The following is a 26,362-nucleotide window of genomic DNA, read 5'->3' as shown; positions in this document are numbered from 1 at the left end:
AAAGCCGCAAATGTACACCTATAGCCTATTTCAACCACAAGATGAGTACAGACAAATAAACAACTACGACATTGAGAAGACGCGATATCATTGGTCGAGATCTAGATTAATCCATGAAATTCATTATAGAGAAAAATTGTGTTTTTAGCGTCGGTATTGGAACTTAGAAAGTAAAATTAAATTGTATATAACTAGTTAAGTTGAATAGTGTTGTATAATAAATAAAGATATATTAATCAAGAACTGTTTATAGTGTATTATAGCACAGCTATCAGCAAATCGCATGGAATATGAAAATCGAAGGTTCGTTTATATCTACTTGTTCTTCGATTGGAATAGGCTATAGGTCTTGTTTTCCATTAGCGCTTTTTATTGGATTTAATTGATAATTTTCCAGACGTAGTTGTCGCATGATGTAATTCATCGTTAATAATGAAACTCGAGTGTTCTACTTCGATGTGCAGTTGACCCCAATCGCCCCCAATCGAAGGACTAAATTGTTTGTTCGATCAATGGTATTATGATCAAAAACAGAATGTATTATTTACTTATTAAATTTAAATAACATTTAATAAAATAATAAAAATTTTATGCGTCAAAAATAATAGATAGAATGTCAAAAAGTGCAATAAGATTTTTATTATCTTATATCTAAATATTTATGCAAACATCGATATTGAAGGACACAGGACATTTAATGCGCATTAATGTAATACCGGATGCGGGAACAAATTCTGCTGTGGCATATTTTAAAAGCATCATTTTTTTCTGTATTATAAAAACTATATTGTTTTTTGTAAAATATTAACGAATACGTAAAATTAAGATGTGCAAAGGGTATTGTGCTTGTTAATCTTATGGCAAATAATTCCTTCAGACAAAATATCGTATAATTTTGCTATGTGACATAGCAAAATTATAATAAATTACGTCTTAATAAATACTAAATATATACACATGTATAGTTTCCTTATTTTCCTAGTTTTTCTATAATTATATAATGACACTAAAAACAAAAAGCCTCTCCAAAACCAATCATGACACCAAAAATATAAAAAGTAGACTAGATTTACCGCTACCACTAATATGTCGGAGGATCAGCAGCCTGCTGTTGCAAACTTTCTTTAACGTGCTCGTAATTTACTAATCTACTATGTATTCATTTGTTTTTGCTAATGCATCTGACCTGGGCAGCGCTGACACCGTAACTTGCTAAGCATTCGTAACTTTTAGCAACCCTTTTAGTTGTTAATGTAATAATTAAATTAGCAATGTACCAACACGCTGCAAGGACCTAAATAAAAATAAATAATATGGTACCAATTCATGGTTTTAAGTAAAAATTAACCTTTAATGGTAATACTCATTAGATGCAATACTCAAACGTGGAATCAAAACCTCCACAACAAAAAAGATTGAAATAAAAGAATCGTTTGTGTCCCTTTGCCTTCATCTTCATCAGGGGCTCAAGCGACCACATTAGTTGCATTGGCATAGCTACGCCACTGAACATATGCGGCGTGAAGGGCCGTAGTCTCGCCGTCATCGCCCTCTCATCCAGGCTTCGGACGCTGTCAGGATCGCACCGACGTCACGTTTGCGCGCGTACTGTTCTCCGCAGAGACGGTACACTTATACTTGACGGTGAAGGAAACATGGTGAGGAACCCTGCATGTGTCTAATTTCATTCCGCCACATGTGTATTCTACCAACCCGCATTGGAGCAGCGTGGTGGAAATAACTCCAAACCTTCTCCTCAAAAGGGAGAGGACGCTTTAGCTCAGAAGTCGGACATTAAAAGGCTGTTACTGTACTGTCTGTCAGGAAAGTCTCAGTAGCAGCCCGGAGTCTGGAAGTTGGAAGTGTGTAAACTCCCGTGCCTCAGAGAGCACGTAAAGCCGTTGGTCCTGCGCCTAACGTCTTTCCGGTCGTGTCGGACTGCCGTCACAGCCGATTATGAGGGCTAGAGAAAAGAGAGTGCAACTGTGTTTGCGCACACATTTGTGTATTATAATAGCTCTTGCGCAGTTAGCTCTTAAGATTGGCCGCCGTGGCTGAAATCGATCTGGAGAACATATTATATAAGCTGTTTTTAAAAATTATATTATAGGAGTTATGCATTAGCGCCGGAAATAAATAAAAAACTACCCCTTATTGTATAGCTTGTAGTATAGATTATTTCCACAATAAAACTCTATTTATGTACTTAGGAACAGCATATATTTATTTATTATTTCTTATTAAGGTGGAGATTGTGACTTGTACCAATAATAAGAATATAAAACAACGCAATTAGTCACAAGAATTTAAATAATGAAGCACGGGCTCATCCGTGTTGTAGACTTCTCTAATAATTTGTAATACTAACGACTGAATTAAATTTATCTGAAACAAATGACACATTACAGTCAAAAAGTTATAAAAGGAAATGTTTAATATATTTTTAAAATGAAAAATATCGAGCCATAAAACTTACTTGATGTGGTGGACAGTATCCATCGTCAGTAGATCGTGCTACCGTTATTATAATAGGAGGGGGCATATTTTTCAAGAATAGCTTCAGTGTCTTCTTTACACTTTCTTCTATTTCTTCTTCAGTACTTATATGGTGAGGCAAACCTCCTTGATCTCGAGTACAACCTCCAGCAAATATCATCCACCAATCTGGTTTTTCGTTTAACCGCTGTGCCTCAGCTTCTACGACTTCTTTTAAATCACATATCTGCATCAAATTCACATATTTATATTTTTTTTATAATTATGATATTTTACAATGTTTCTAAGCACAATTAGTGCGAGTAAAATAACTTTTATACTAATACCTTACGATATAATTCCGATTTCGGTCCTTCGTATTCTTTTAAATCACCATTTTCTTCTAAATATTCGAACAGTTCTTGCAGTTCCCCCAGATGTTGTTCTCTTGATGTACAGAATTCTTTGTATGTTTTCTCATCGTCAACCTGTGGGATGTTAAAGCCAAATATGGGTTCCAACTGATCATACAGTTTTATTTGCTCATATAAATTAAGAAATGGATTTGCTGTGCTGAAAAAATCTAAATCAATATCAAGCACGTAAGGTTCGCAGATTTCAAGATTTTGTATTTTGTTTTTTATTCCCTCTTCGTTTGTTTCGCTAAGTTCCGCAACAGACAATGTAAACTTTCTTCCGTTAACCAATTGCGGAGAATATAATGCATCAGACATATAATAAGGCTCTTTACTATCTACACGAAGTAAACCTGTTACAGGGTGGTCGCCAACGTGAATTATGCGAGAGCCATCCGCAAATTGTTTCGCCCACGGCGGTCGCAGCCATACTACGCGACTTATATGGCCGGCCGCCGCCGCGGGTACAATCCAATTTTCTATTTGTAATAATGGCAAAAGTTTTCTTCCGGACCGAGCATCCTCTCCTTTCAATTTACGGTCTATAAGCATGTCTGGGTGAGCATCTAGATGTACTAAGGTTGTACCTTCTAAGGGTAGTTTTTTTCCACCTATAGCAGAGTATATAAATTGTAAAGCTTCATTGTGTTCCTCCACCACATGTATAGGAATCTTTTTAAAGCATTTTAACGATGCTCTTAAATCAATTTTAGCAGGACTATCCATATTTTCTTGCTAATTATTAGTCGCGCAGTAGGTGATAGTACATTTTTAACTGAAATGGAATTGATATAAAAATTATCTTCTTTGAAATATTATAATATATTTACATATTTTACAAACTGTCAGTTCTCTATGATTATGTTTCTATCGTATATCTCGTAAATTATGCAGGTCCCATTATGACTATCTCAATAACAATTTCATTAAGATTGGTTTCATGGTGTAGTCGTTATAAAGTAATAAAACTTTTGAAAACTTGTTGCATTTGCATACACAATATTAGTATAGTTCAGGCCGTCTCTCTTCAAGGTAGTGTAACAATATCTTTCTATTATACCGAAATCCTTAAAATTGTAAATGTATTGTATCGTAGTTCGAATAAAGGTCAAGGTATAGTGTCGAAAAAAAATCAAGAGGAAAGTTCCAACCACAACGTCTTAACTGCGCACAAAGTACTTCATCCTGTTTATCTTTAGCGTACAAAATGTAACATAGGAATGACATTGATAAAGTGGAAGGAATACAATAATATACAAACAATTTGTGGGTAAACTAAATTTATTACTCGCGGCAATATAAGTATGCGTCAGTAAATGTCAATAGGGGAGCTATTAATATTTAGATTTCATTCTAGAGTGCCATTATAGTAATCATGTTTGTTTTGTGAAGTCATGTGAGTCTACAAATCTTAGTGAACAATAAAACTTAACGAAATTAGTGCATAATCAAATTTATAAAATTAGAGAAATGCTCCAGTCTCCAGTGGTTGGGCAAAAGTATAACTATTAAGGATAAGGACGCACATAAGAGTCAGTATTTCTTTCAATGCATCCTTTTTATTATAGATATTTTTGTCAAATACGGGGTATCTGTCAGACCTTAGTTTTTTTTTTTGAAGTTCCTTAGTTTTTTTATTATAAGAAGCTCAAAGCCTAATCAGTTCCTAAAACGAGAATTTCCGGCAGCGCGATACGTAGATGCGCAACGCTGCCGCTAGATTTGGAAGAATGAGTAGACAAGGGGAGGAGTGTTGTGACGGCTCCCAGGGTCGATAAAGCGCGTCATTGACGTCACTACGCTACTACGCCCGTCCAAACATACCCCCCGCACTTGTCTTCCCCCGTGACCTATTGCGCTGTTACGCCCACCTGGGTCAAGGCACAAAATGGTATAGGTTCCGCCCGGATGTTATTTTTTATTGAATTATATTTATCAATAAATTTAATTTACGAAATTTTTGTTGTGATTTTTAAAAGTGAAATATAATTGGAATTTATTTGTAAATGAACCGACAATAATATTATTACAATTCTAATTTGATATGTGTCCAAAGCTACAATGAAGTTATTATTTTCAATTAAATCATAAAAATAACAATATTTAAGATATTTTAATTTAAATATATTTTTCTTACTGGACTACTCGTAGCTGTGCCCGCATGGAATTAAATTTTTTACTATCAGAGTACACATACAAACGAGCACGCGGATAAAGCATCTTTTCCTTCTAGCTTGCTTTACACATAATATCACTTCAGGCTGAAATCTTATTATTACTGAAATAAATGATATATTACTTATTACTATACTATTGATATGTTACTTCCGGATAAAGTAGATGTCTATTGGTGAAAGAAGTATAATATCCGGTAATATTTATTAACATAATCAAAAAATGATTCGTTTTGCTCACGGATGGTACAAATTTCTACGAAGTGTAAATCAAAAGCATCTCAATATATATTTTATTGGGATGCTTTTGACATTTCTTAAGTTTTTAAGTCGCATGTCGCACGTGACGTAAAAATAAAGATAAACTAGTTCTTAATTCCGCGGTAGAAAAAAACGTGGCCTACCCCAATTGAATTAATGTTGTGCAAGCCTGTCTAGCTAGGTACCACACGCTTATCATTATATATATTCTACCGCCAAGCAGCAATACTTAGAACTGTTGTTTTTTTTTGTTTTTTTTATAGGATCAATTTACCACCAGGTGGGCCATATGCGAGCATATAAATTGACAACAAAGCCCATAGGCGCATATACATTGCCAGTGCGTCACTAACCTTGGGGACGAAGATGTAATGTCCCTTGTGCCTGTAATTACACTGAGTCACTCACCCTTTAAACCGGAACATAACAATACCAAGTAATGCTGTTTTGCGGTAGAATAACTGATGAATGGGTAGTACCTACCCAGACAAGCTTGCACAAAGCCCTACCCTGTTGTGTTCTGGTTTGAAGTATGAGTAGTAGTGTAGTGTAGTAGAGCCAGAGCCGGTGGTGACCACTTACCTTTGGGTGACCCACTTATACAATAAAATAAAATCAACGGTACACAAATCCCCAAATTATTCTTATTTTTTAAATATGCATATAACTTTGCAATATTAATGGTCTTTAATTGCTTATAAGCATAATTATCCCAATATAAATGCGAAAGTGAGTATGTTTATTCGTTTGTTATGCTTTTCTCTTAATTGCTCAACCCACCAACATTAAATTTTTCATAGACATTGTCAGGGGTACAGGAACACCCCCCAAGTGATCATCATTCTTACATTTGATCAGTGGTAAAGAAAAAGGTACCTAATACCTCTCTCACATACAGTGAAACTAGTGTTTAATAAAATCAATTAGTCGTACTGTTTGCAAAAAAATTATCAAAGTTAGTGCAAAATAAAATCTTACATGACAGAACATATTTCATAGAGATTTTATCATTCCTCAAAAATTATAAATATATTAGCAATTTTATTATCCCTTAGTTAACCAATCTATATCACATTAGTTATACCTTTAATGAATATTTGTTTAATTAATACACCTCACTTTTATTGTTTCTGCATAAATTTAGCATAGAGATTTAAAGTAAGGTAAAATACTAAAATGTGTACCAATATTATATCATACTTTTTTATTGAAATATCCTTTTGCCACTAGAGTTTTTTTATCATATAAATACCACTTACAATTGTTAGAAAAATAAAAATTGAATCAATTACAAACTCTATTTAATACTTATTATAGAGCACTACCGCATTTGAAATATCAAATAAATATATTTACCACACTTCAAATTTGATTTGTTACTACTGTGTTGAATTTAATATATTTATAAAGAAAAGACTGCAGAATTTCTTCATTTAAAAAAAAATTGCTTTTTTCCTACATTTTCATCACAACTTACAGTCAAGTTTAATATTATAACATGAGTTTTATAACATACTTAAATAATTTTAAAGTTTTACATTTTTAAAATGTTAGGAGAAAGTCCCATCATCATAATATGTACATTAAATCTTTTAAAAAATTGATAACGGTTAAGTTAAAAAAAAAAAACATAGCTTTAGATTATAGATATTTAGATTATAGCCAAGAAGGCCTAGTGGTTAGAATGCGTGAATATTAACCGATGATTGTGTTGGACCCGGGCAAGCACCACTGAATTTTCATATGCTTAATTTGTGTTTATAATTCATGTCATGCTCGACATTGTGAGAAAACCTGCATGTGTCTAATTTCTTTGAAATTATGCCACATGTATATTCTACCAACCCGCATTGAAGCAGTGTGGTGGAATAAGTTCCAAACCTTCTCCTCAAAAGGGAGAGGAGGCCTTAGCCCAGCAGTGGGACATTAACAGGCTGTTACTGTATAGATATTTATTTGTCACAGTATTCATCCTTATTAAAATAAATAACATGTAATTTTTAAATGTTTGTAAATAACATTGCTTTTTCTCTTTTGTAATTTGGATTAATTGTTACAATGTGAAGCATGTGGTACAATTGACAGAATAATGATTCAACAGTGGTTATGTCATAATAATTGTTAATACTAATTTTTTTTTATAAAATACCCTGGACCACAGCTCTATTTTTTCCTGTGCAAAGCCAAGATAGAGAGCTAGTATATCAAAGTAACAAAATTTAGTTTTTCTTAAATATTCATTGTTATTTAATATTTTTGGAATAAAATGATAACATGTATTATTTTACACCATTTTTCATTCTTGGAAAAATTAAAATATATTATAATTTTCCATACTTTTGATAATTGTTATTTGATTTTGATACATACATAACTTACGACTTCAAGACGCAAAATTGTAAATAAAATTGTAAGTAATACTTTAAGTATAATGTTGTTATAATTTAAACAAACCTGCTTATTTATAAATAAAATCACTATTAAATTATTATTAATAAATGACTACAGTCTACAGTTACCTACAGGTACAGTTATTAAGTGTCAGACTGTCAGTGTCAATACTAAAAATTCTAATGTCAAAGTCAGGAATTCTAGATCGCCGCTATTGCCGGCTTTCAATACACATTTACAATACACCTATGACATGTAGAGGTGAACTAACCAATAAATATGATCATAATTATTATTCCATATTATTCTTTAGCGAAAAATAATGTTGTTTATAATAATTTTAGGAACCAGAAGTGGGTTTTAAAATAACGGAAATGAAAAGTTAAATAAAGAAAGAAAGGAATTAAATTAGTAACAGAAAATGAGAGCTTAACATTAATAGAGAAATATACCACTACGACACAGCTTAAGCGGGAGAAATTAGAGTTCCAATCTTCAGGAGCAAAAAGAGGCCCATCATGGCGAGAGGGGTTCTTTTATAGCCCGGTGCCCCTGTGTGGCCAGTCTTCTCGTCTGATTCCTTACAATATATTCAATTGTCAATTAAAAAAATCCAACTTGATACTTACCGTTAACATTTACAATTAAATATATTGTATAATTCTTACCTTCATAATTAATAAGCATTTATAAATATGTTTCAAGTTAAGCTACAGTCAATTTATTATTTAAGCAATCTCAAAGATTGCTTCGGTCAGAAAGTTTTAAAAAAAATTCGGTCAGAATTTAAAAAAATAAGTGATTTATCAAGTCTCACAATTTGATATGATATTATCCTGAAATTAAAAAATAATTATCCGATGGTTATTAAACCTGAAAATGACGTCAATTAACAGTTTGTTACCAAACGACACGACAGATAAACCATATTCTCAGTGCCTGTAAAAAGTTAACACTAGTAGTTTTCACAATAGAAAATACAAAAAACGGTCAAAATCTCACCTGGTTGCAGTTTCCTTGATACACTTGATAGAGATTGAGCAGCCTTGAGGGCCTAATCCCTAAATCCTTATATGCACCACAAAGGTCTGGTGCAAAAAGGGTCCACTATATTATTTCTCGCTAATAGTAAGAATGGGTTCGCCATTGATCTAAATCTATACCCTCAAGACTTTTATTGCATTGAATAAATATATAAGAACAAATGTTAAATAAACATAATAGTAGACTACTGGAATACACACTATATTATCCAATATAATATATATAGACGTTACATGCATTTAAAACGTGCAAAATTTATCATAGGATAGGACTTCTTTCGGTAATGCAAGTTATAATTCAGACTATAGTGACAATTGATCGAATATAATAACAATAGAATAAGATATTTTAAATCTCATTCGACGTAATCATTTATGTTATGTAATTGATTAAATTATAGGAAATTTATTAGTGGTATTTTCTTTATTCTACTACTTAAACATAATTTATATTATAGTAGCTCATAAAATATAGTTAGCGTGAACATACAAAGGAGTTATTTTGCTAATGGATACATTTAAAAACTTTTTTTTATATAGAGCAAATGGGTCACCTGATGGTAAGTGGTTATCACTGGCCATAGACATTGTTATTGAAAAAAATGTTTACCATCGCTTACATCGCCACCAACCTTGTGCCTGTAATTACACTGGCTCACTCACCCTTCAAACACAAAAATACCAAGTACAGCAGTACTTGGTATTTTTGTGTGCAAAACAGCAGTTTTGCGGTAGAATATCTGATGAGTGGGTGGTACCTTCCCAGATGAGCTTGCACATAGCCTTCCACCAGTAAAACTATGTAAAAACAGAAAATGATTATTGAAATGTACCTCTGGCAGAGGTTTTTTAAGTGCTAATGAATATTGTACATAGCAACCACAGGAAGACTAGTCTTAGCAGCCCTAGGCTATATAGTAAAAGTAGTGATTTTGAATTTTGCTCGACCGTCTTTTTGCTGCATCACCTTACCTATACGAGTTCCACCAAGAAGTAGCATTCACATCTTATCTTTTGTATAAGTATAGTGGTGGACGGTGGTGACCATTTCCATACACACACAATAACATAAGTAACATCCCCAATGCGCCACCAACCTAGGATAGTATGGTGTTCCTAGGATGATATGCCTGTTTCACTCACCTTTCTATCTGAAAACGATTTTAAACGGGTGATACCTACCCATATCCGCTTGCAAAACCCTACTGCGTGTTGCTTAGAATCTTTTTCGTATTCCGCCTACGATTCGCCCCCGCGCCCACACCAGCACTATCGCTGTGCTTGTTTGTTGTCGATTAGATATCGCGCAGATTGGCCGCCCAAGTCCTTAGCGGATCAATAAAATATGTGAGCGAAATGCTAACAAATGTGTTATACCAGCAAACCTAAGTCGTATGATACATATAAACAGTTCTATTTTTATGAAATAATTCTAGAAGCTAAGGTCGTTTTACTTTAGCTTATCAAATCTTTAATAATAAATAATCGGTTTTATATAATATAATGAAATATTAAGTTGCATAAAAATATGTAATTTTTTTTTTTAAATATTGCCTAAGAACCGTTAATATTATTAGTTATTTACACTTAATTTATAGAATTATCAATATGTATATATTATTATATTTAGGTATTATTTTTTATGAACGTTCGTTTTATATAGAATAGGAAGACAGACGAGCATATGGGCCACCTGATGGTAAGTAGTCACCAACGCCCTCAGATATTGGCATTCTAAGAAATGTTAACCATCGCTTACATAGCCAATGCGCCACCAACCTTGGGAACTAAGATTTTATGTCCCTTGTGCCTGTAATTACACTGGCTCACTCACCCTTCAAACCGGAACACAACAATATTAAGTACTGCTGTTTTGTGGTAGAATATCTGATGAGTGGGTGGTACCTACCCAGACGAGCTTGCATAAAGCCCTACCAAAAGTATCGTTGGTCGTCAACTGTGCATCTGGTTCCATCGACAATTAAATATTGAGATTATAATTCAGAAAGTAAATGATAGTATTGCTAAACCTAATATTTCAACAATTTATTATGATATTTTTATCTACTGACTAGTTTCCGCCCGCGTTCGAGAATGGAGATGTGTTAAATACCTTATTTATTTTTCTGTACCCCTGACAACGTGGATGAAAAATTTCATTATGTTGTTAACGCTTTCACGTCTTAACTACTGAGCCGATGTTGAGTAGATAAGAGATGAAACCAAATAAACAAACTAATTATCACATTCATAATATAAGTAAGGATAAGGATAGCCCGGTAAGTATTTCATTTAAAAATAAAAGTCACAATGTATTAAACCTAAATAAACTTTTATTTAATTTTTAATTTACACATGGAAAACATTATAGTTGGGTCGAAGTAAAAAAGTCACATGATTGCACTTTAAACAAAATAAAAATAATGCAATTAAATTAGATTCTATCCTCTCTGGATTTAAAAAAAATACCATGTGAAAATTATTTTACCTTAAATATAAAGTTAAGACATTTCAGTATGTTAATGTTAAGTAATATATTATAAAATTAAAGAAAAATTATGATAAGCCATCTGCATAACATTAAAAATGCTTCTTTTCTTAAAACATCATCTCTCGATTAGTAATATTTATTTGAGACTTGCACCTGCCATTGTTAGCATTTAATAAAATGACAAATGCCACTCTTATTCTAAATTGACATCTAGTGTGATACGGTCAAATGTATCTTATAAGCTAAAGAAGTTACTTTTATGATAGTACATAGTTACTATGAAAGTAGAGAATTAAGTAGATTTAATCTACTAAATTATATTGTTGTTTTGAATGTATAGGCATTAATGACTGAAATATTTTTATACCTCTAGTGCAATGTAAAGGGTGGGGAAGTTACGTAATAATTATAATAAATCTATACTTATATTACAGTGAACTACTGTCTTTGTACTTTGTTCACAATATCTGAGCTTGATGTGATAAGGCCATGGGGCAGTGAAGAGCAATTTATATTTAAAACATGTGATTTTGGGTGGATTTCATACAGTGATGTATATTTTAAAATGTCGAAACTAATACGACATTTTAGAAGAGAAGCCACAGTTGTGGCTTGATAAATAGGTAAGACTTAAATATGTCAAAATAGATTCTGTCTCATTTCATTATTTCTGAACTTTGCATCTGGCACCTATCTATCAAGTCCAACTAGCACTGTTAAATTTATATTACGCAGGTATGTTAGGAGATAGCCCAAAGGGCGACATTCAAACCTAAGGAGTAGTGAGGCACCTTGTAATAAAAACTTTAACGCCACCAGAACGCGGCGATATGTGTTGATATATTACATAATGCGACAATTCTCTTCACCTTCGCGAATTTCTCCGAGCTGAAATAGACAGAAATATATTTGATAATTATTAGTTTGTCTGTAAGACCGTATATTTTGCATTACATAATAATGTGATTTTTTTCGATATGATCTATTGTGATGATTTCGATGTGTAGTAGACTACCTTAAAATGACGAGTATTACAAATATAAATTACCTGTTCACGGCGAGGGAATTTATGTGCCAGCTCGCGATGTCGCTGTGCGCTTGTACTAATCTGTCGTCGCTGTCGCTCCGACACTGCTACTTCCTGTAATTGAATTGTTTTGTGTCTAAAATTGTTTCTAACGCATGTATTATGATATTGTAGAATAGAGATGATGTTTGGATATACCTCCTGGTCGTTGTTGAACAGCGTGGTTGTGAAGTTGTCCCCAACGAACCATTTCTGCCCCTTCATGACGATGTCTCGCGGGGGGTCGTGGTCTATGCCGGCGTCTGCTGACCAAACAGTCGCAATCGCACCCGGCTCAAGCTTCACAGTGCGATGGAACTTGAACACTGTTTCTTGATCTCCAGCCTTACGGATGATTTGGAAACCGCCTAAGCTTTGCTCCTGTTTAAATTATTGTAATATTGAAAATTGTGTTAAAAATACCTCTTGGTATAAACGGAAGACAATTGTTAAAGTTTAATAAACTTGAGCTACAGACGGTTAGAGAATTTATCGAATATTGACATATTATGTACCTTCTTTCCCTTGTTCCTGATCTTGACGAAGCTACCATCGGGGCAAGCCTCGGCAACTTCTAGATCTCCTTTAGCGCTAGAAGTAACACGGAAGTCCTGTAGACTGCGCTCTTCACTCTCATCGAGCAAAGTACGCTTGCGTGCAGCTCGCAGGGGAGTGGCGCGCCGGCCGGGAGTGATGCGACCTCCGCTAGCTGATGTGGCGCTCATTGACGCACGAGAATCGCGTCCAGGTGACTGGGATGTTAGGTTTAGCCTACGAAAGGATTTATTCTGTTTTAGTACAGCAATTATCAATAAATTTTAGTTATATTTACAATAATTATATTTTAGAACTTGTGCATGTACCAAAAACAATAAAACACTTGTATATTCATCTTAGCTATCTTGTTGAGAAGCAAATTAAATCATTTTACTCATAACATACCTGTCTTCTTCGCCCTCAAGGAGTGCGCGGTATGTAGCTATTTCGTGGTCTAAAGATATCTTAATGTCCATTAACGTAGCGTACTCTCGCAGTTGAGCCGCCATTTCGTCACGCAAACGCGCAAGTTCTTGTTCAAGCGAAGCCAGGTCTTCGGCGTGACGAGCGCGCTCCGACTCCAGTTGGCGTTCCAATTCACGGCAACGGTTCTGTTTAAAATTAAATTGTTTTCTTTTTTTAATGAATAAGAAATAAGAAATTATTCAACTTGCATTTATACACTATATAAATTTTACTGGTATAATATATAAATGAAGAATGAACACAATGTTCTATAATGTTTATGTATTTGATTTTTAATATTTAATATTTTATTTTGTTATTTTAATTAGTAATTGTAACAAATGTTCTCACGTGTTTTGCCTTTTTGAACGAATTTTTTTTTTATTGCACGCATATAAGACACTGCTATACGAGTGATTTTATGTTATGATATACCTCTTTATATAATAAAAAAAAATGCGGAGCAGTAATGTTTGACGTGGATACTACGCAAAGCAAAAAGTATAGTAAGTAAGTATTATGTCAGTACATGTATTATGTAACATTAAGCTACTATATAAATACTAATTTAAACAAATAAAATTACTTACACTGAGGGAAGCATTCTTGTTTTCAAGATCGTTTAGCGTGGAATTGAGGCTATCGATGCGCGTGCGCATAGTACGCAACTCTTCCACGGCCACTGTTGCTGCGCTACTGTTGCGATGAGCAGCAGATTGCAAGTTCTTCATCTACAGACGAATGAAATTTAATTTAACATTAAATTGCACAATGTTTAGGCTAATGTTATATTAATTTGGTCCCTATAATTTTTTTTATAAAAATAAATAATTGCAAAGAAAAAATATTTTGTTTAATTTATATTATCGAATTTACCTTCTTATCAATTGAATTGCAGATTTAAGAAAGCGAGATCATCCATCTCCACCATCTCAACACATAAGAATGAAGGGTTAGAGTGCACTTATATTTTCGCACACACACAACCACTAGAATATCTCTTGGTATTTCTTTGAGAATAGCCGCCATTATCGTTGGTACACATTGGGAATAAATTCAATTCAATAAATACCTTATTCTCATAGAGAGCTTCAATTTCATCGCGATTAGCCTTAATGTTAGCTTCCTGCTGTTCACGCAGTTCCTGCAGGCTCTGTTGTAGTTTAGCCTCATATTGCTGAGCAAGACGACCATCTGTTAAATATTGTAACTTTTAGATTACATATTTTACTGGTATATATTATTCTTATATAAATAAGCAGTTAAGTCAAACAATTAAAAAAAAAATTGATTACCTTATTAATACCAATTATGAATGTGATGATAAATAGTTTTTAATAGATCATAAGAAATAAATATCAACATTTTTGGTCTTTATACAAACAAACATAAAAAATACGGTACTATAACTAGCATTTTTAACTATTGTTAGCTTCGATATTTAAATTAACTCTATCAATGTTATATTTTAAAGGCAATGTTGCTGTCAAAAACATATATAAAAAAATATAATAACTCACCAATTTCGGATATCTCGACTTGACGCCTGGTACGCGTCTCGTGCAGCTCCTGCTGGAATACCTGCTCTTTGAAAGATAACTCCTCGCGTAGACTCTGAACCGTGTTCTCCATGTCAATGCGACATAGCATTTCTTCCTCGAGGGTCTTGCGGGTATCGGCGTATACCTTACGAAGCTTCTCAAGTTCTTTAGCCAGTTCCTACAGAAAAGAAGAGGAAGTTAGTATTCGACTCTGGTTAAAATTATTTTAATTATAAACTTTTTATCCTTATTAATTTTTTTACAGTTGACTTCTATCTTTTGGTTAATGTATGTCTCTTTTAATAAATCAATTGGCAATTTAATTTCGCGAATCAAATATCAATTACCAACAATATCTGTAAAAAGTTTCAAATCAATAGGATGAAACATTAATTAATATAAATAAACAATTATATTGAGTAAGAAAATTTAGAACAATGTATTAAATGAAGTATCCTGTATTCTACACAAATTTCAATATATTTTAATGCAGTTGATAATGAAACTTTTTATCAATTTCAATTTAAACCGGTTCATCAATATCAACTTAACTCAATTATGTCACATCAAAAGTAACTTTAAAGTGCAATGAAGACAAAAGTGTATTTTGGTATTCTTGACAATTAAATCGATCTGTAAATTATAATTAATTAAATACTAACCCTGGCCTCATCTTGGGCCTTCTTTTTGTCAGCAAGAGCAGTATTATATTTGTTGCTCTCCTCTGTAAAGCGAGTTTCATAATGGCGCGCTAAATTTTCTGCCTGCTGACAATCCTTCGTCTTCTTATCCAAACTGAAAAAAAAGAAAAAAATATATGATAACATAATTTGAATATACTGGTGGTAGAGCTTTGTGCAAGCTCGCTTGGATAGGTACAACCCACTCATCAGATATTCTACCGCAAAACGGCAGTACTTGGTATTGTTGTGTTCCGGTTTGAAGGGTGAGTGAGCCAGTGTAATTACAGGCACAAGGGATATAACATCTTAGTTCCCAAGGTTGGTGGCGTATTGGTGATGTAATCGATGGTTAACATTTCTTACAACGCCAATGTCTATGGGCGTTTGTGACTTACCATCAGGTGGCCCATATGCTCGTCCGCCTACCTATTTTATATATAAAAAAAAAAATCGTCGTTAACGGTGACCTTGACACATATTTACAAAAAGCAAACGATCAAAATACATCATTCCCTATTACATTTTATTACAAGGTTATCATTGTTAAGAATTGGTTTTTCTGTATTCAAAGTCGATAGTACTTAATCTAAAAATTATAATTCTATTTATCGATTATTTAGCCAATATAAAAATAATGTAGTTAAGCTTGCTTTTATTTGTAAACGATGTACCCCTATTATTTACGTAAGCTGGTAGCGTGACTTTTAACTATTACATCGCGGGAGGAGGAGGGAGCTTATTCGTGAATAAAAAACGGGACCGGGTACACAATGTCAAAGTATAACTATAAACATGGTAGCGATACTTTTATTTAGAGCACAAACAAGTTATTTAATGTAAGCATTATTGTATATTATGTTTTTAAATTTTCGAATATGTAATTATTGAATTTAATTATAATAACAATGAGCGTTTTTATTGTAACATAACAATAAAGAGGATAAATATAAGTAGCGGTTTTATTTTTAAATAGAACTTATGATATTAGTTACTTTGGATCATATATTAAAAACATACAAAATAACTTCCTATTTTAATTTTTTTTATCATTTTATACGACTTGGTTGCAATTTTGATAGCACAGCTTAAGAGATATAAACGATACCCATACAAATAATAATATAAAAATATGCATTCGCTACAAAAATATTTTTATAGTAGGTATATTACCGCTAAACAGCATTACTTACTGTTGTTATGCCTCGTTTTGAAGGGAGAGTGAGCCAGTGTAATTAATAGATAGGTGACATGGATAGATTATACTTCAAGATTTCAATTCACCCTTTAAAAGTATCTACCCCTAGTACGGGTAGAAAACTTGTGGATTTGTCATTTACTCTGCATATATATTACCTGTGCTGTATACATGTTCGAATATTGTAGGCAAATTTTATAATACTTTCTTTTATCAAATAACATTTTAATTTCGTCCCAAATATAAATATAAGGAAAAAAACCGAATTCAAAATGAGATGTAATATTAGGCGAATCGTCACTTTTAAGTATTATTTTTTTAACTATTACTCGATATATATATATACATATATAGATGGGCCGATGAAAAAATATTAAAAAAAACCACCACTGTGAATGTTTTTCTAAGCGGCGGTATTAAATAGTTAACCTTATTAATATTAAACTATTGTTTCTTTTTAAGTACAATAATAAAACAATTTGAAACGTAAGATGTTTTGAATGAAAAGAATAAGTATACTATTTCACAGGCTGTTTTTCTCGTGAATGTATAAAACGGAGCCGAGTCTCTGTCATTAGCTATTAAGTTCCACAAATAGTGTAACCTGATAGAAGGTCGACCTGTACAAATGACATATTACTTGAACATACTATGACATAATGCTTGAGCTATTTATTTGACAATGGTTTTCGACATATGATTTTTCTAAAAATCATTAAATATATCGAGTTATCAAATGTTTAGCGGGTGTTTAGTTAAACAATAAGTTCTCTCTTTCTGTCATCATTGATTTAACATTCGAAAGAAGAAGACAGCGTTGTTTCACTAACCACGTCATAAACAACGTGAATAGGTAAAACCGTAAGAAACTACTTTAAAATTATGCGGAATTAAAATGTAAAAAAGATCTTCGTAAAGAAAATAGCACGTTTTTATAGAACTCGACATGTGTTTGATTCGATTTTGTATTTAGATATATATAACTACAATAATTTGCTAGCAATGCGGGGGAGCTCAAATACTACATGACTAAATGAATTATAAAATTATACGTGTTCAAACAATTTTAAAGTTTTAAAATATAATTTTATTCGGTTTAATAGCACGTTGTCTTATAAATAACTTGTATTCGCTTTACGTGAAGGCATCTTTACGTCACGGTTATTTTAACAATAATTACGTCATCTTTTAAGTTAATATCACTCGCATAGCCAAACAATCAACCAAAGCTCAAGAACAAATCTTTATTTTATTATTAAATTCAGTAAACATTTTTTGGAGAATTTTTACATTCGGTATACGAATTAAGTTTAACATTTCTAAAATACTAGCTGTGACCCGAGATTTTACCGTTATTACTGGCGTTAATTTATTATTGCTTATGAAATAAATATAGACTCAACCGATTTTGATGAAATAATGATTAAACAGCACCGTGGAAAGCTCCTTATTATAATGTATTAATAATTTTTAGCAGTTTTAAAGATTATTTCGGACCAACAGTTAGACAAATAAAAAAATATGTTTCTTAAAAAGAGACAATTATTTTGAAATCACACACAGATACTTCAATTTTATTTATTGGTATAACGTAATATTACTTATCCGGCTATAAAATAGATTTACCAATTAATTATCGGCATCTTGTCCATTCGGCTTATCAAGAACTGTACGCATATTTATGTCAAACTTTTCGAATGGTATTCGAACCGTAAGTTTCATTTTCTTTTAAAGTAAATACTAAAAAAATGTGGAACAATTATCGATATTGTATTTAATATAAATATATTTTGTAACAAAACATTCGAGAGATTAGATTAGTTTAATGGTGCTTTGTGTTATAAATTTCACAGAATGGTTTTTAAAAATTCTCAATAATAAAATCTCAAGGTACTTTTACTCCTGTAGGATTATCGTAATGCTACAGTACTTTCTAGAAGATGCAAGAAGTAAATGACAAGATTAAAAATTGTATAGAGCATTGAATAAATATTGACAGTATAAATAAAATCTATTTATAACTTTCATAAGGTATTTGTAACTTTTAGGTTTCTAATTTATTATTTCTTCGAATTTTGATTTACTACTTTTTAAAAATTCTTTTAATTTTTTTAAGTCACGACAACTTAATAAACTTAAATTCAGTAGGCATAAAGCCTTCTGGGGGCATGTGTGTCGCGGTCGTCAGGGTCAACGTAGGTCAATCAAGGTAATGTCCTCATATTATTGTTACAGAAATAACCTTACTCATTTTTTAAAACTTAATTTAATTAAAACCAAGATAAAGCTGCGACGAAATCGCATGATGTAACTTATAACATGCGTTAATATTTGTTTTTTTAATTCCTCCCTGTGTTAATAAACAATATTTGTTCTAACTGAGTAAAAAGACCTTGATAATCTTGATTTAATGGAGTTGTCATAGGAATTATTCCTTACGATTTTCGAAATTGTTAAGGAGTAACATACTTGGATTGTTATATGCATTGCATTCAGAGGTAGATATAGAAAAAGTTATTATATTAAACAAACAGCCAAGAAATGTGACATTAAATATAAAATAATTACATTGCTTAAAATTACTTGATAATTTTATAAAGTAATTCATAGCGGATATAACTTTGCATCGCTAACCAGGACAAGGCTATTTCAAATATAGTGATTAAGACTACACAAGTATTAAGGAAAATTTAGTTCACCGTTTAGTGTACAAAAATGGTAAGGTGAAATGAATAATTAAAATATATTCAATGTTTTTTTTTTCATAATGATCAGATATTACCATTGTCAGGTCAATTATAATATATTTACATATACATATGCAATGAGATAAAATAGACTATAATTTTAGATTATAGTTGGCGGATGAAAGTAAAAAGAAAAATATATTTTATACTGAAACTTATGAATACTTTTTTTTGGTATAATGACTAATAAGTAATTATACTACAAACACAAGATTTACAATAACAAATAGGAGATTATTTTTACTTTTGCGGAGGCTGTAGAGTACTCTGCATTGGTGCAAGAAGAAAAATGTTCCTTGTTACCACATATGTATAACGAACAATCATCAAGAAAATGAAACAACTACATTTCATTTCACTCTTGCTTGACATGTATGTGTGTAATTCATGGCTTGATTTAGTAGAACCAGAACCCCCAATAAGAAAGTGTGACAAGTTAGAGTTTAGAGATTTAAGACTGGACTCGGCAAAACTTTTATTAAAGAGACAATACAGCTGATACTCCTTGACTTGACAGTGAAGGGTTTAACCATTCCCAAATTTCAGAAATTCCAGTAGAAAGTGAGAATTGCAACATGTAAAGAAAGCAAAACACATGCCAATGTTCATAACAAATGGTGGATGCTGAAAATGTCATACATACATACATATATAAAAAATTGATCATGTGCAACATGCAATGTTTGTTTATATTTGACCAATATTAAATTATTTTGATGATTTTGACAGAAAACAGTGACCCGGTACAATGTTAAATTTGACACAATAGTTTTGTTTTAGTTTGAATGTCAATTTCAATAAAACAAAATTTTAATTTATACATCCAATTAATGATAAATATTCAAGAGTATAGAGATATAAGTTTGTTAAAACATACACATTAGGTCAAACTGAATTTAAATACTAATTACATACATTTTTTTAATACATTGGGTATTAATTAATGCCTCTAGTCCGAATTAATATTATGATTCTGATATGAATTATATTATTTTCTAAGATATTAATTTTTATTAAAAGACTATTACTAATTTAGAGAATCATATGTATAGATGAACTTTGTGGAAATCCAAAATTATTTTGTAATTTAATATCTTAGCATGTGTCTAGCAAGCAAATAATGGAGGTAAGCTATGTTTATCTACATTTGACCTATTATAAGACCTTGACTCAAATAGATTTATATCTAGGTCATCATTTTTCCGAGACTACTGTCTCTGTCAAGTTTTATTATATATAAAATACTATGTAGCATTTAATTTAATCAATTGTTTTGAATTAATTTGTTTACAAACAAATCTACAGTAACATGCTTTTAGAGAAGTAAATAACGATTTTAGCCATTATATGTGAATGTTTTATGTTATATATGTTTGGATTGTTATAATGAGGTATGATGTCACTGTGTCGTAAAGGCGAGGTCGCCCGAGCGTTCGTCATTCCGTGCTCGATCCGAAACGACGTCGATGACGTAAACTATGCTAAGGTTAGCCGGAAGAAATTCTTAAAATATACAGAATAAGTGGGGCTTTTAATATTAAATTAGATGAATGTATAATTGAAATAAATTCTTACTGTTTCTTAAGATCATCGTTTTCTTCATACAATCTCTTCAAATCGATTTCCAATTTAGCTTTCTCTCTTGATGTATCATCTAATAGTTTCCTTGCATCTTGGAGCTCATGCTCGTACATCCCCTTTATATTAGATACCTCGCGTGTGACCACTTCCTGTGTGGTTTGAATTTCTCGACGCAGACCAGAGTTCTCACTCTCAAGTTGACGGACTTTATCAATATAGGCCGCAAGACGGTCATTAAGATTTTGTAATGCATCTTTCTCCTGTAGACGTGTATGTCTTGTTGGACTCAAAGGACTGTTTGGCCGGCCGGCAGAGCTAGAAGGGCGGCTACCAACAGGAGTGCTTGACTGAGGAGGTATTGGCACTGACGACACAACACTTATATTGGTTGAAGATGTAACAGTCTTTTTCGATTTAGAGGACATTTTGAAGTGATTTTTATGTCACAACAAAAACAAATACACAATTAATTCAACACACAAGCCAACTAACAGCGGCAAGCGTAGATCTTGATTTCTTCACAAGTTTTACAACCTGTAAACCCAAGCTTAAATGATCACGTGACCATTGAGTCATAACAGAATGTTGCCATTAACAAAACCGATAATTCGTAAATCGATAAAGCACAAGGGAGTTTAGAAATATCTTATTCAGCCTTACTTATAAACGTTGTTAGCGGGTTATTAGTTAAACAATGCTGTCTTCTTTTTTCGAATGTCATATCATCAATGACGGAGAGAGCAAAATCAGTATTTACCAAAGAAATCGCAATGCGAAGCTTAATTTAGGTTATGTTTAATTAAAACTATTACACAACTATTAACAGTTTAAAAGTAAAAAAATATTTCAGATTTACGTAACTTCATAAAACAGACTTGATTATAAATTTTAATAATAATTGTTTTTATATATAATTCTTGAATCTCCTTAAATTCGATTTTTTTAAATATAAATTCTTAATAAACTCGTTATCGAGATTACATAATAAATTTAACTTTAAAGACAAACATAATATGAGGGTTAATTATTTGTTAAGCCTAATTTAAATGACACAATTAAAGTATAATTTCTTTGTCTTAATTTTAACGAGTAATATTTGTTTTAAATGTCATATAATTAAAATATTGCAATGCTAACACAATTAATTACAAATAAACGTTGCTTATCGATTGATTAGTTAAACACTCAATTCGCTTTTAATGTAATCATTGGCTTGCCATTCGAAAGAAAAAAGTCACGGCAATGTTTAACTAATCACCCGTTCAACAAAGTTTATATTTTTTATAAGTCCATTAGCTTTAATTGGACGTAACTACTCGTCCAATTTACTTTTCATAAATTAATAAAAAGTTTTTAAACTCGACTTTTTAAGTTCAAAAATTGAAGCTACCTTCAATAAGGTTGTTTATTGTTACGAAATAGTTTCAAAAGGAGCTGGCAACCCTACTGGTGTAAATTATTTTTAATAAAATGGATCAACCCTTATTTAAGACTAGTTTCTGGTGGCGTGTTGGGTAAGGCATGTGATATGTATAAAAAGCCTATGTTCCTTCCTTGGTGTTCAAGCTGGCTTCATAACAATTTATAAAAAAAATGATGCTGTGGTTTTTTATCCTTTAAGACAAAACATACAAACAGACAGAGATACTTGCGCATTTATAATTTTAGTGCAGTAATATTTCATAATAGTATTTATATTTCTTATAAATATACTAAAGACAGGAAATCTTGATAAATGTTTAATGTAAATTTTTTTACTTTTTTTATTAAATTTGTCATACAAAATTATATACTAAGAAAAAAAAAACAATTATAACTTTGTATGTGCGTTTGTTGTTCTTCGTAGCATAGTACAATATTGTTAATATGGCACCTAAATTTTGAGTGAACAGGGTAACAATATGTTAAAATAAATCTATCCTAGCCAGTTTTTCAAAACCTTGGCTCTGCCATATTTGCCAATACAGTATTGTATAGTAGCATACACTTTAAGCAATCTTCGCTCAACAGCTTTAAAATGTTCTTCTGTTGCTAACTTTTGACCTTGAAGAGCAGCTAATAACTTGATTGTGCTTGTCAAAGAACCACCAGAAACCATTTCTAATTTTTGCCAAGTAGATGGTGAAATCCTACAACAAAATTAAGTTAAATTGAAATTTGTTTATATAAAGATTTAATGACACAAATTAATTTTTTAAATTTATTAACAAAAAATCACAATATACATGCATAATTTTTCGTGTACTTACATACAACATTGGTAAAGAGGTGCTAAAATATCCAACTCATCTACTGAAGGATTTCCTAATCCTTTACCATTATCTAATAGAATTATTTGATCTTTGTACACTTCAAAACGGTGTCTATCTCCATTTTGTATTAGGAAATCAAATATGGCAACATCTATTAAATTAAGCAATAGTTTTGTACTGAGTGATCCCTTCACCTTCCTAAAAAATATTTGAAAATGCATGACAAGAAAATACCTTTATATAAAATGTTACCTACAATTGCACATTTCTTTAATATTAAAAGGGATAAAAAGGCCAAAATATGTTACACTTATTTAAATTAAAGCCTTAAATACATACAAATAAAAATTTAAAATAGTTAATGTACAAATTGTGACTGTGTGGGACGGTAGCAAGAATGCTAGCAGAATTTAATATTAATTAAAATATAGTTTTTAAATATATATATATAAATAAAATCATCTTGTTTGAGGGTTTGTAAGTGTAAGTTTATGTAGTTTTCTATATACTCTGATCTAATTTCAAAAGTAGAGATAAAGTAATGTTAGGTTTACATCTTCCATGTGATTTGCCTAATAGCTCTTTTATTTTTAATACAACACTTTTCCATTTAGTGACTTTTTTTTTTTTTTTTTTTTATAGAATAGGAAGGCGGACGAGCATATGGGCCACCTGATGGTAAGTGGTCACCAACGCTCTTAGACATTAGCATTGTAAGAAATGTCAACCATCGCTTACATATCCAATGCGCCACCAACCTTGGGAACTAAGATTTTATGTCCCTTGTGCCTGTAATTACACTGGCTCACTCACCCTTCAAACCGGAACACAACAATATCAAGTATTGCTGTTTTGCGGTAGAATATCTGATGAGTGGGTGGTACCTACCCAGACGAGCTTGCACAAAGCCCTACCACCAGTTAGACTTACATATCAGCTGATATACTTACTTACAAAAGGCATTATCAATTTCCCATTCCATTTTTCTGTTACTATAGGAACGTCTCCAGGGCGATTTATGAATTTTAAATTGTTTATCTAAATATAGAATGGCTGCACCTTCAATTTCTCCATTATCGTCAGGACAAACTGTTTCATTTTTTTTACAGTAAAAACATTTACCATAAATACATAATGATCCACTATCTAGAATATAAAGTCACTTAAAATAAATGTTGCCTTGCAATAACCAATTAAATATCTTAATAAAAAGAAAAAAAATTGTAATAAAATTGTTACCATTTTTTATCATAGTTTTTTTCAATCCCATAGTTGCAAAGGGTACTATATCTTTGTGGAGGTGTATACGTCGTATTATAGAAGGAGCAATCCACCTAAAGTTTAACACCATTGCTAGGTAGTATGCAAATACCTCAGAGTTGTGGCGGTCAAAACCAGCGTAAATGTTACCGTTAACCACATGATTTAAATTGTACCGTTTGGGTTTGAAAAATATTTTCTGTTTTCCCTTAAAAATTAAATTTTTCTTTTTCATATATGTATCTTAATCGCTAAGGATACTTTAGCTGTGGTTATTAAAATGAAATTATTATTTAATAACTGTATATAATCTTACCTCAAGTAAAAGTAATAGTTTAAGCTGTGTTCCTTTCGGGGCATTATCGACTAAAGCTATCTGTGTGGTCTGTATTGCGTGCAATATTTTACCAGCAGCTCCATTTTCATGAGGAAATAATGAGTCGTCACTAATCCACTAAAATAAAAAATCATTACATAAAATTTTACTAAAAGCTAATATTAATGTTTATAAATTACATACATTTTGAGTTTCACTCCATATTGTTTCAGTTTTTATATTTTTAGTGGTGTTAAATGATGATAATAGATTTTTTTGTTTCAAAACAAACTTTGAATTAATGCTTTTATATTGATTAGGCAAATAATTGAGATAATCGTAAATTTCTTTAAACACACTTGGAGTTAGACCTATGTTTATGCTAGGGACGTTAAATGTATGAGATTTCAAGCCAACTGTGTTAAGAGTGTAAAAAAAAAATATATTAAGTGCTACGAGAACAAGCAAAAATAATGAGAATCCAAAAGCATAATTCATCGACATTATAGGCGATTTTAAAACACTTAAAATTATTTCCTCATAATCCACATATTAATTCTTAAATATGAAAAATAAATAAAATATACATTATTAAGGTAGGTTTAAGGAAAATAATTTGTGCTTGAGTAAATTATTCATGTCCCTTTTCGATATGCAGCTGTTTTAATTCATAAATTATGTATTTGATTGTAATAAATAGTTACAAATTAAAATAGTTTCTTTGGTATTTTGACAAAAGATCTTTGTCAGTTGTCACTGAATATCATTGTTCTATCTTTTGACATTTAAACGTAATATATTAAAAAAAAAAAGAAAAGCAAATGTTCATATCATTCAGCTTTAGCTGATTATCATATCATATCATATCAAACATATATGGCTTCAATATAGCAATTAAAACAAAAAATAAGTCTGCCAGCAAAATATAAAGTTTATCAATTTGTTATGATAAAACGATTTCTTAGTTTTATTATTCTTTCAATATGTTTTTTTTTTATTTATTTATTTATTTTTTTTTTTTTTTATAGAATAGGAAGGCGGACGAGCATATGGGCCACCTGATGGTAAGTGGTCACCAACGCTCTTAGACATTGGCATTGTAAGAAATGTCAACCATCGCTTACATATCCAATGCGCCACCAACCTTGGGAACTAAGATTTTATGTCCCTTGTGCCTGTAATTACACTGGCTCACTCACCCTTCAAACCGGAACACAACAATATCAAGTATTGCTGTTTTGCGGTAGAATATCTGATGAGTGGGTGGTACCTACCCAGACGAGCTTGCACAAAGCCCTACCACCAGTGTAGTAAAGTAAAAGTTTTATTTGTTAAACCATAGAAATAGTAAAATACATACTACTATATGTATTTTATAGTTACGACAATGCAGTGTAAAAGTAAGGAGAAGTAAGGAGAACCTTTATGTATAAAAAGGGTCTCTCAAAATGAATGAAATTTAGATGGC

The 26,362-nt window shown here is 31.7% G+C and overlaps 3 protein-coding genes across 5 annotated transcripts; all 3 read right to left on the bottom strand.

Moving 5' to 3' along the window:
• Nucleotides 1-2,205: 2,205 nt before the first annotated feature.
• Nucleotides 2,206-8,191, bottom strand: LOC126776524 (UPF0489 protein C5orf22 homolog). 3 transcript variants are annotated; one of them, XM_050499155.1, is made up of 4 exons: nt 8,170-8,191; nt 2,823-3,666; nt 2,477-2,722; nt 2,206-2,385 (listed from the first exon to the last, which is right to left on the bottom strand). In XM_050499155.1, exons 2-4 carry the CDS (start codon nt 3,615-3,617, stop codon nt 2,293-2,295), a joined length of 1,134 nt encoding a protein of 377 aa, XP_050355112.1. In that variant the 5' UTR covers nt 3,618-3,666; nt 8,170-8,191; the 3' UTR covers nt 2,206-2,292. The 3 variants fall into 3 exon arrangements, with proteins under 3 accessions (XP_050355112.1, XP_050355202.1, XP_050355251.1); XM_050499245.1 differs by lacking the exon at nt 8,170-8,191 and adding an exon at nt 7,781-7,852; XM_050499294.1 differs by lacking the exon at nt 8,170-8,191 and adding an exon at nt 5,029-5,047.
• A 2,882-nt stretch (nt 8,192-11,073) lies between these two features.
• On the bottom strand, nt 11,074-21,620 carry LOC126776312 (lamin-C-like). The gene is made up of 10 exons (XM_050498780.1): nt 21,061-21,620; nt 15,523-15,655; nt 14,840-15,038; nt 14,392-14,513; nt 13,910-14,050; nt 13,260-13,465; nt 12,833-13,088; nt 12,477-12,698; nt 12,300-12,392; nt 11,074-12,139 (listed from the first exon to the last, which is right to left on the bottom strand). The coding sequence occupies exons 1-10, from the start codon at nt 21,489-21,491 to the stop codon at nt 12,095-12,097; spliced, it is 1,848 nt and encodes a 615-aa protein (XP_050354737.1). The 5' UTR covers nt 21,492-21,620; the 3' UTR covers nt 11,074-12,094.
• A 1,217-nt stretch (nt 21,621-22,837) lies between these two features.
• LOC126776380 (glycosaminoglycan xylosylkinase homolog) lies at nt 22,838-25,627 on the bottom strand. The gene is made up of 6 exons (XM_050498905.1): nt 25,099-25,627; nt 24,895-25,032; nt 24,558-24,786; nt 24,269-24,464; nt 23,316-23,516; nt 22,838-23,195 (listed from the first exon to the last, which is right to left on the bottom strand). Exons 1-6 carry the CDS (start codon nt 25,396-25,398, stop codon nt 22,982-22,984), a joined length of 1,278 nt encoding a protein of 425 aa, XP_050354862.1. The 5' UTR covers nt 25,399-25,627; the 3' UTR covers nt 22,838-22,981.
• Between the last annotated feature and the right edge of the window lie 735 nt (nt 25,628-26,362).

Source organism: Nymphalis io, chromosome 1 (genome assembly GCF_905147045.1).
Source record: "Nymphalis io chromosome 1, ilAglIoxx1.1, whole genome shotgun sequence".
NCBI lineage: Eukaryota > Metazoa > Arthropoda > Insecta > Lepidoptera > Nymphalidae > Nymphalis > Nymphalis io.
The sequence above is the reverse complement of the archived record's forward strand: the minus strand, read 5'-3'. Positions and strand labels throughout refer to the sequence as shown.

Coding starts and splice junctions, on each gene's coding strand:
- LOC126776524 (XM_050499155.1), bottom strand. CDS start 3,617: ATGGATAGTCCTGCTAAAATTGATTTAAGAGCATCGTTAAAATGCTTT. Junction 2,723..2,822: donor AATCGGAATTATATCGTAAG/GTATTAGTATAA, acceptor AATTTGATGCAG/ATATGTGATTTAAAAGAAGT. Junction 2,386..2,476: donor GATACTGTCCACCACATCAA/GTAAGTTTTATG, acceptor CATTTGTTTCAG/ATAAATTTAATTCAGTCGTT.
- LOC126776312 (XM_050498780.1), bottom strand. CDS start 21,491: ATGTCCTCTAAATCGAAAAAGACTGTTACATCTTCAACCAATATAAGT. Junction 15,656..21,060: donor AACGATGATCTTAAGAAACA/GTAAGAATTTAT, acceptor CTTTTTTTTCAG/TTTGGATAAGAAGACGAAGG. Junction 13,466..13,909: donor ACAAGAATGCTTCCCTCAGT/GTAAGTAATTTT, acceptor AATTTTAAACAG/AACCGTTGCCGTGAATTGGA.
- LOC126776380 (XM_050498905.1), bottom strand. CDS start 25,398: ATGTCGATGAATTATGCTTTTGGATTCTCATTATTTTTGCTTGTTCTC. Junction 24,787..24,894: donor AACTATTACTTTTACTTGAG/GTAAGATTATAT, acceptor TTAATTTTTAAG/GGAAAACAGAAAATATTTTT. Junction 23,517..24,268: donor ATTGATAATGCCTTTTGTAA/GTAAGTATATCA, acceptor AATATTTTTTAG/GAAGGTGAAGGGATCACTCA.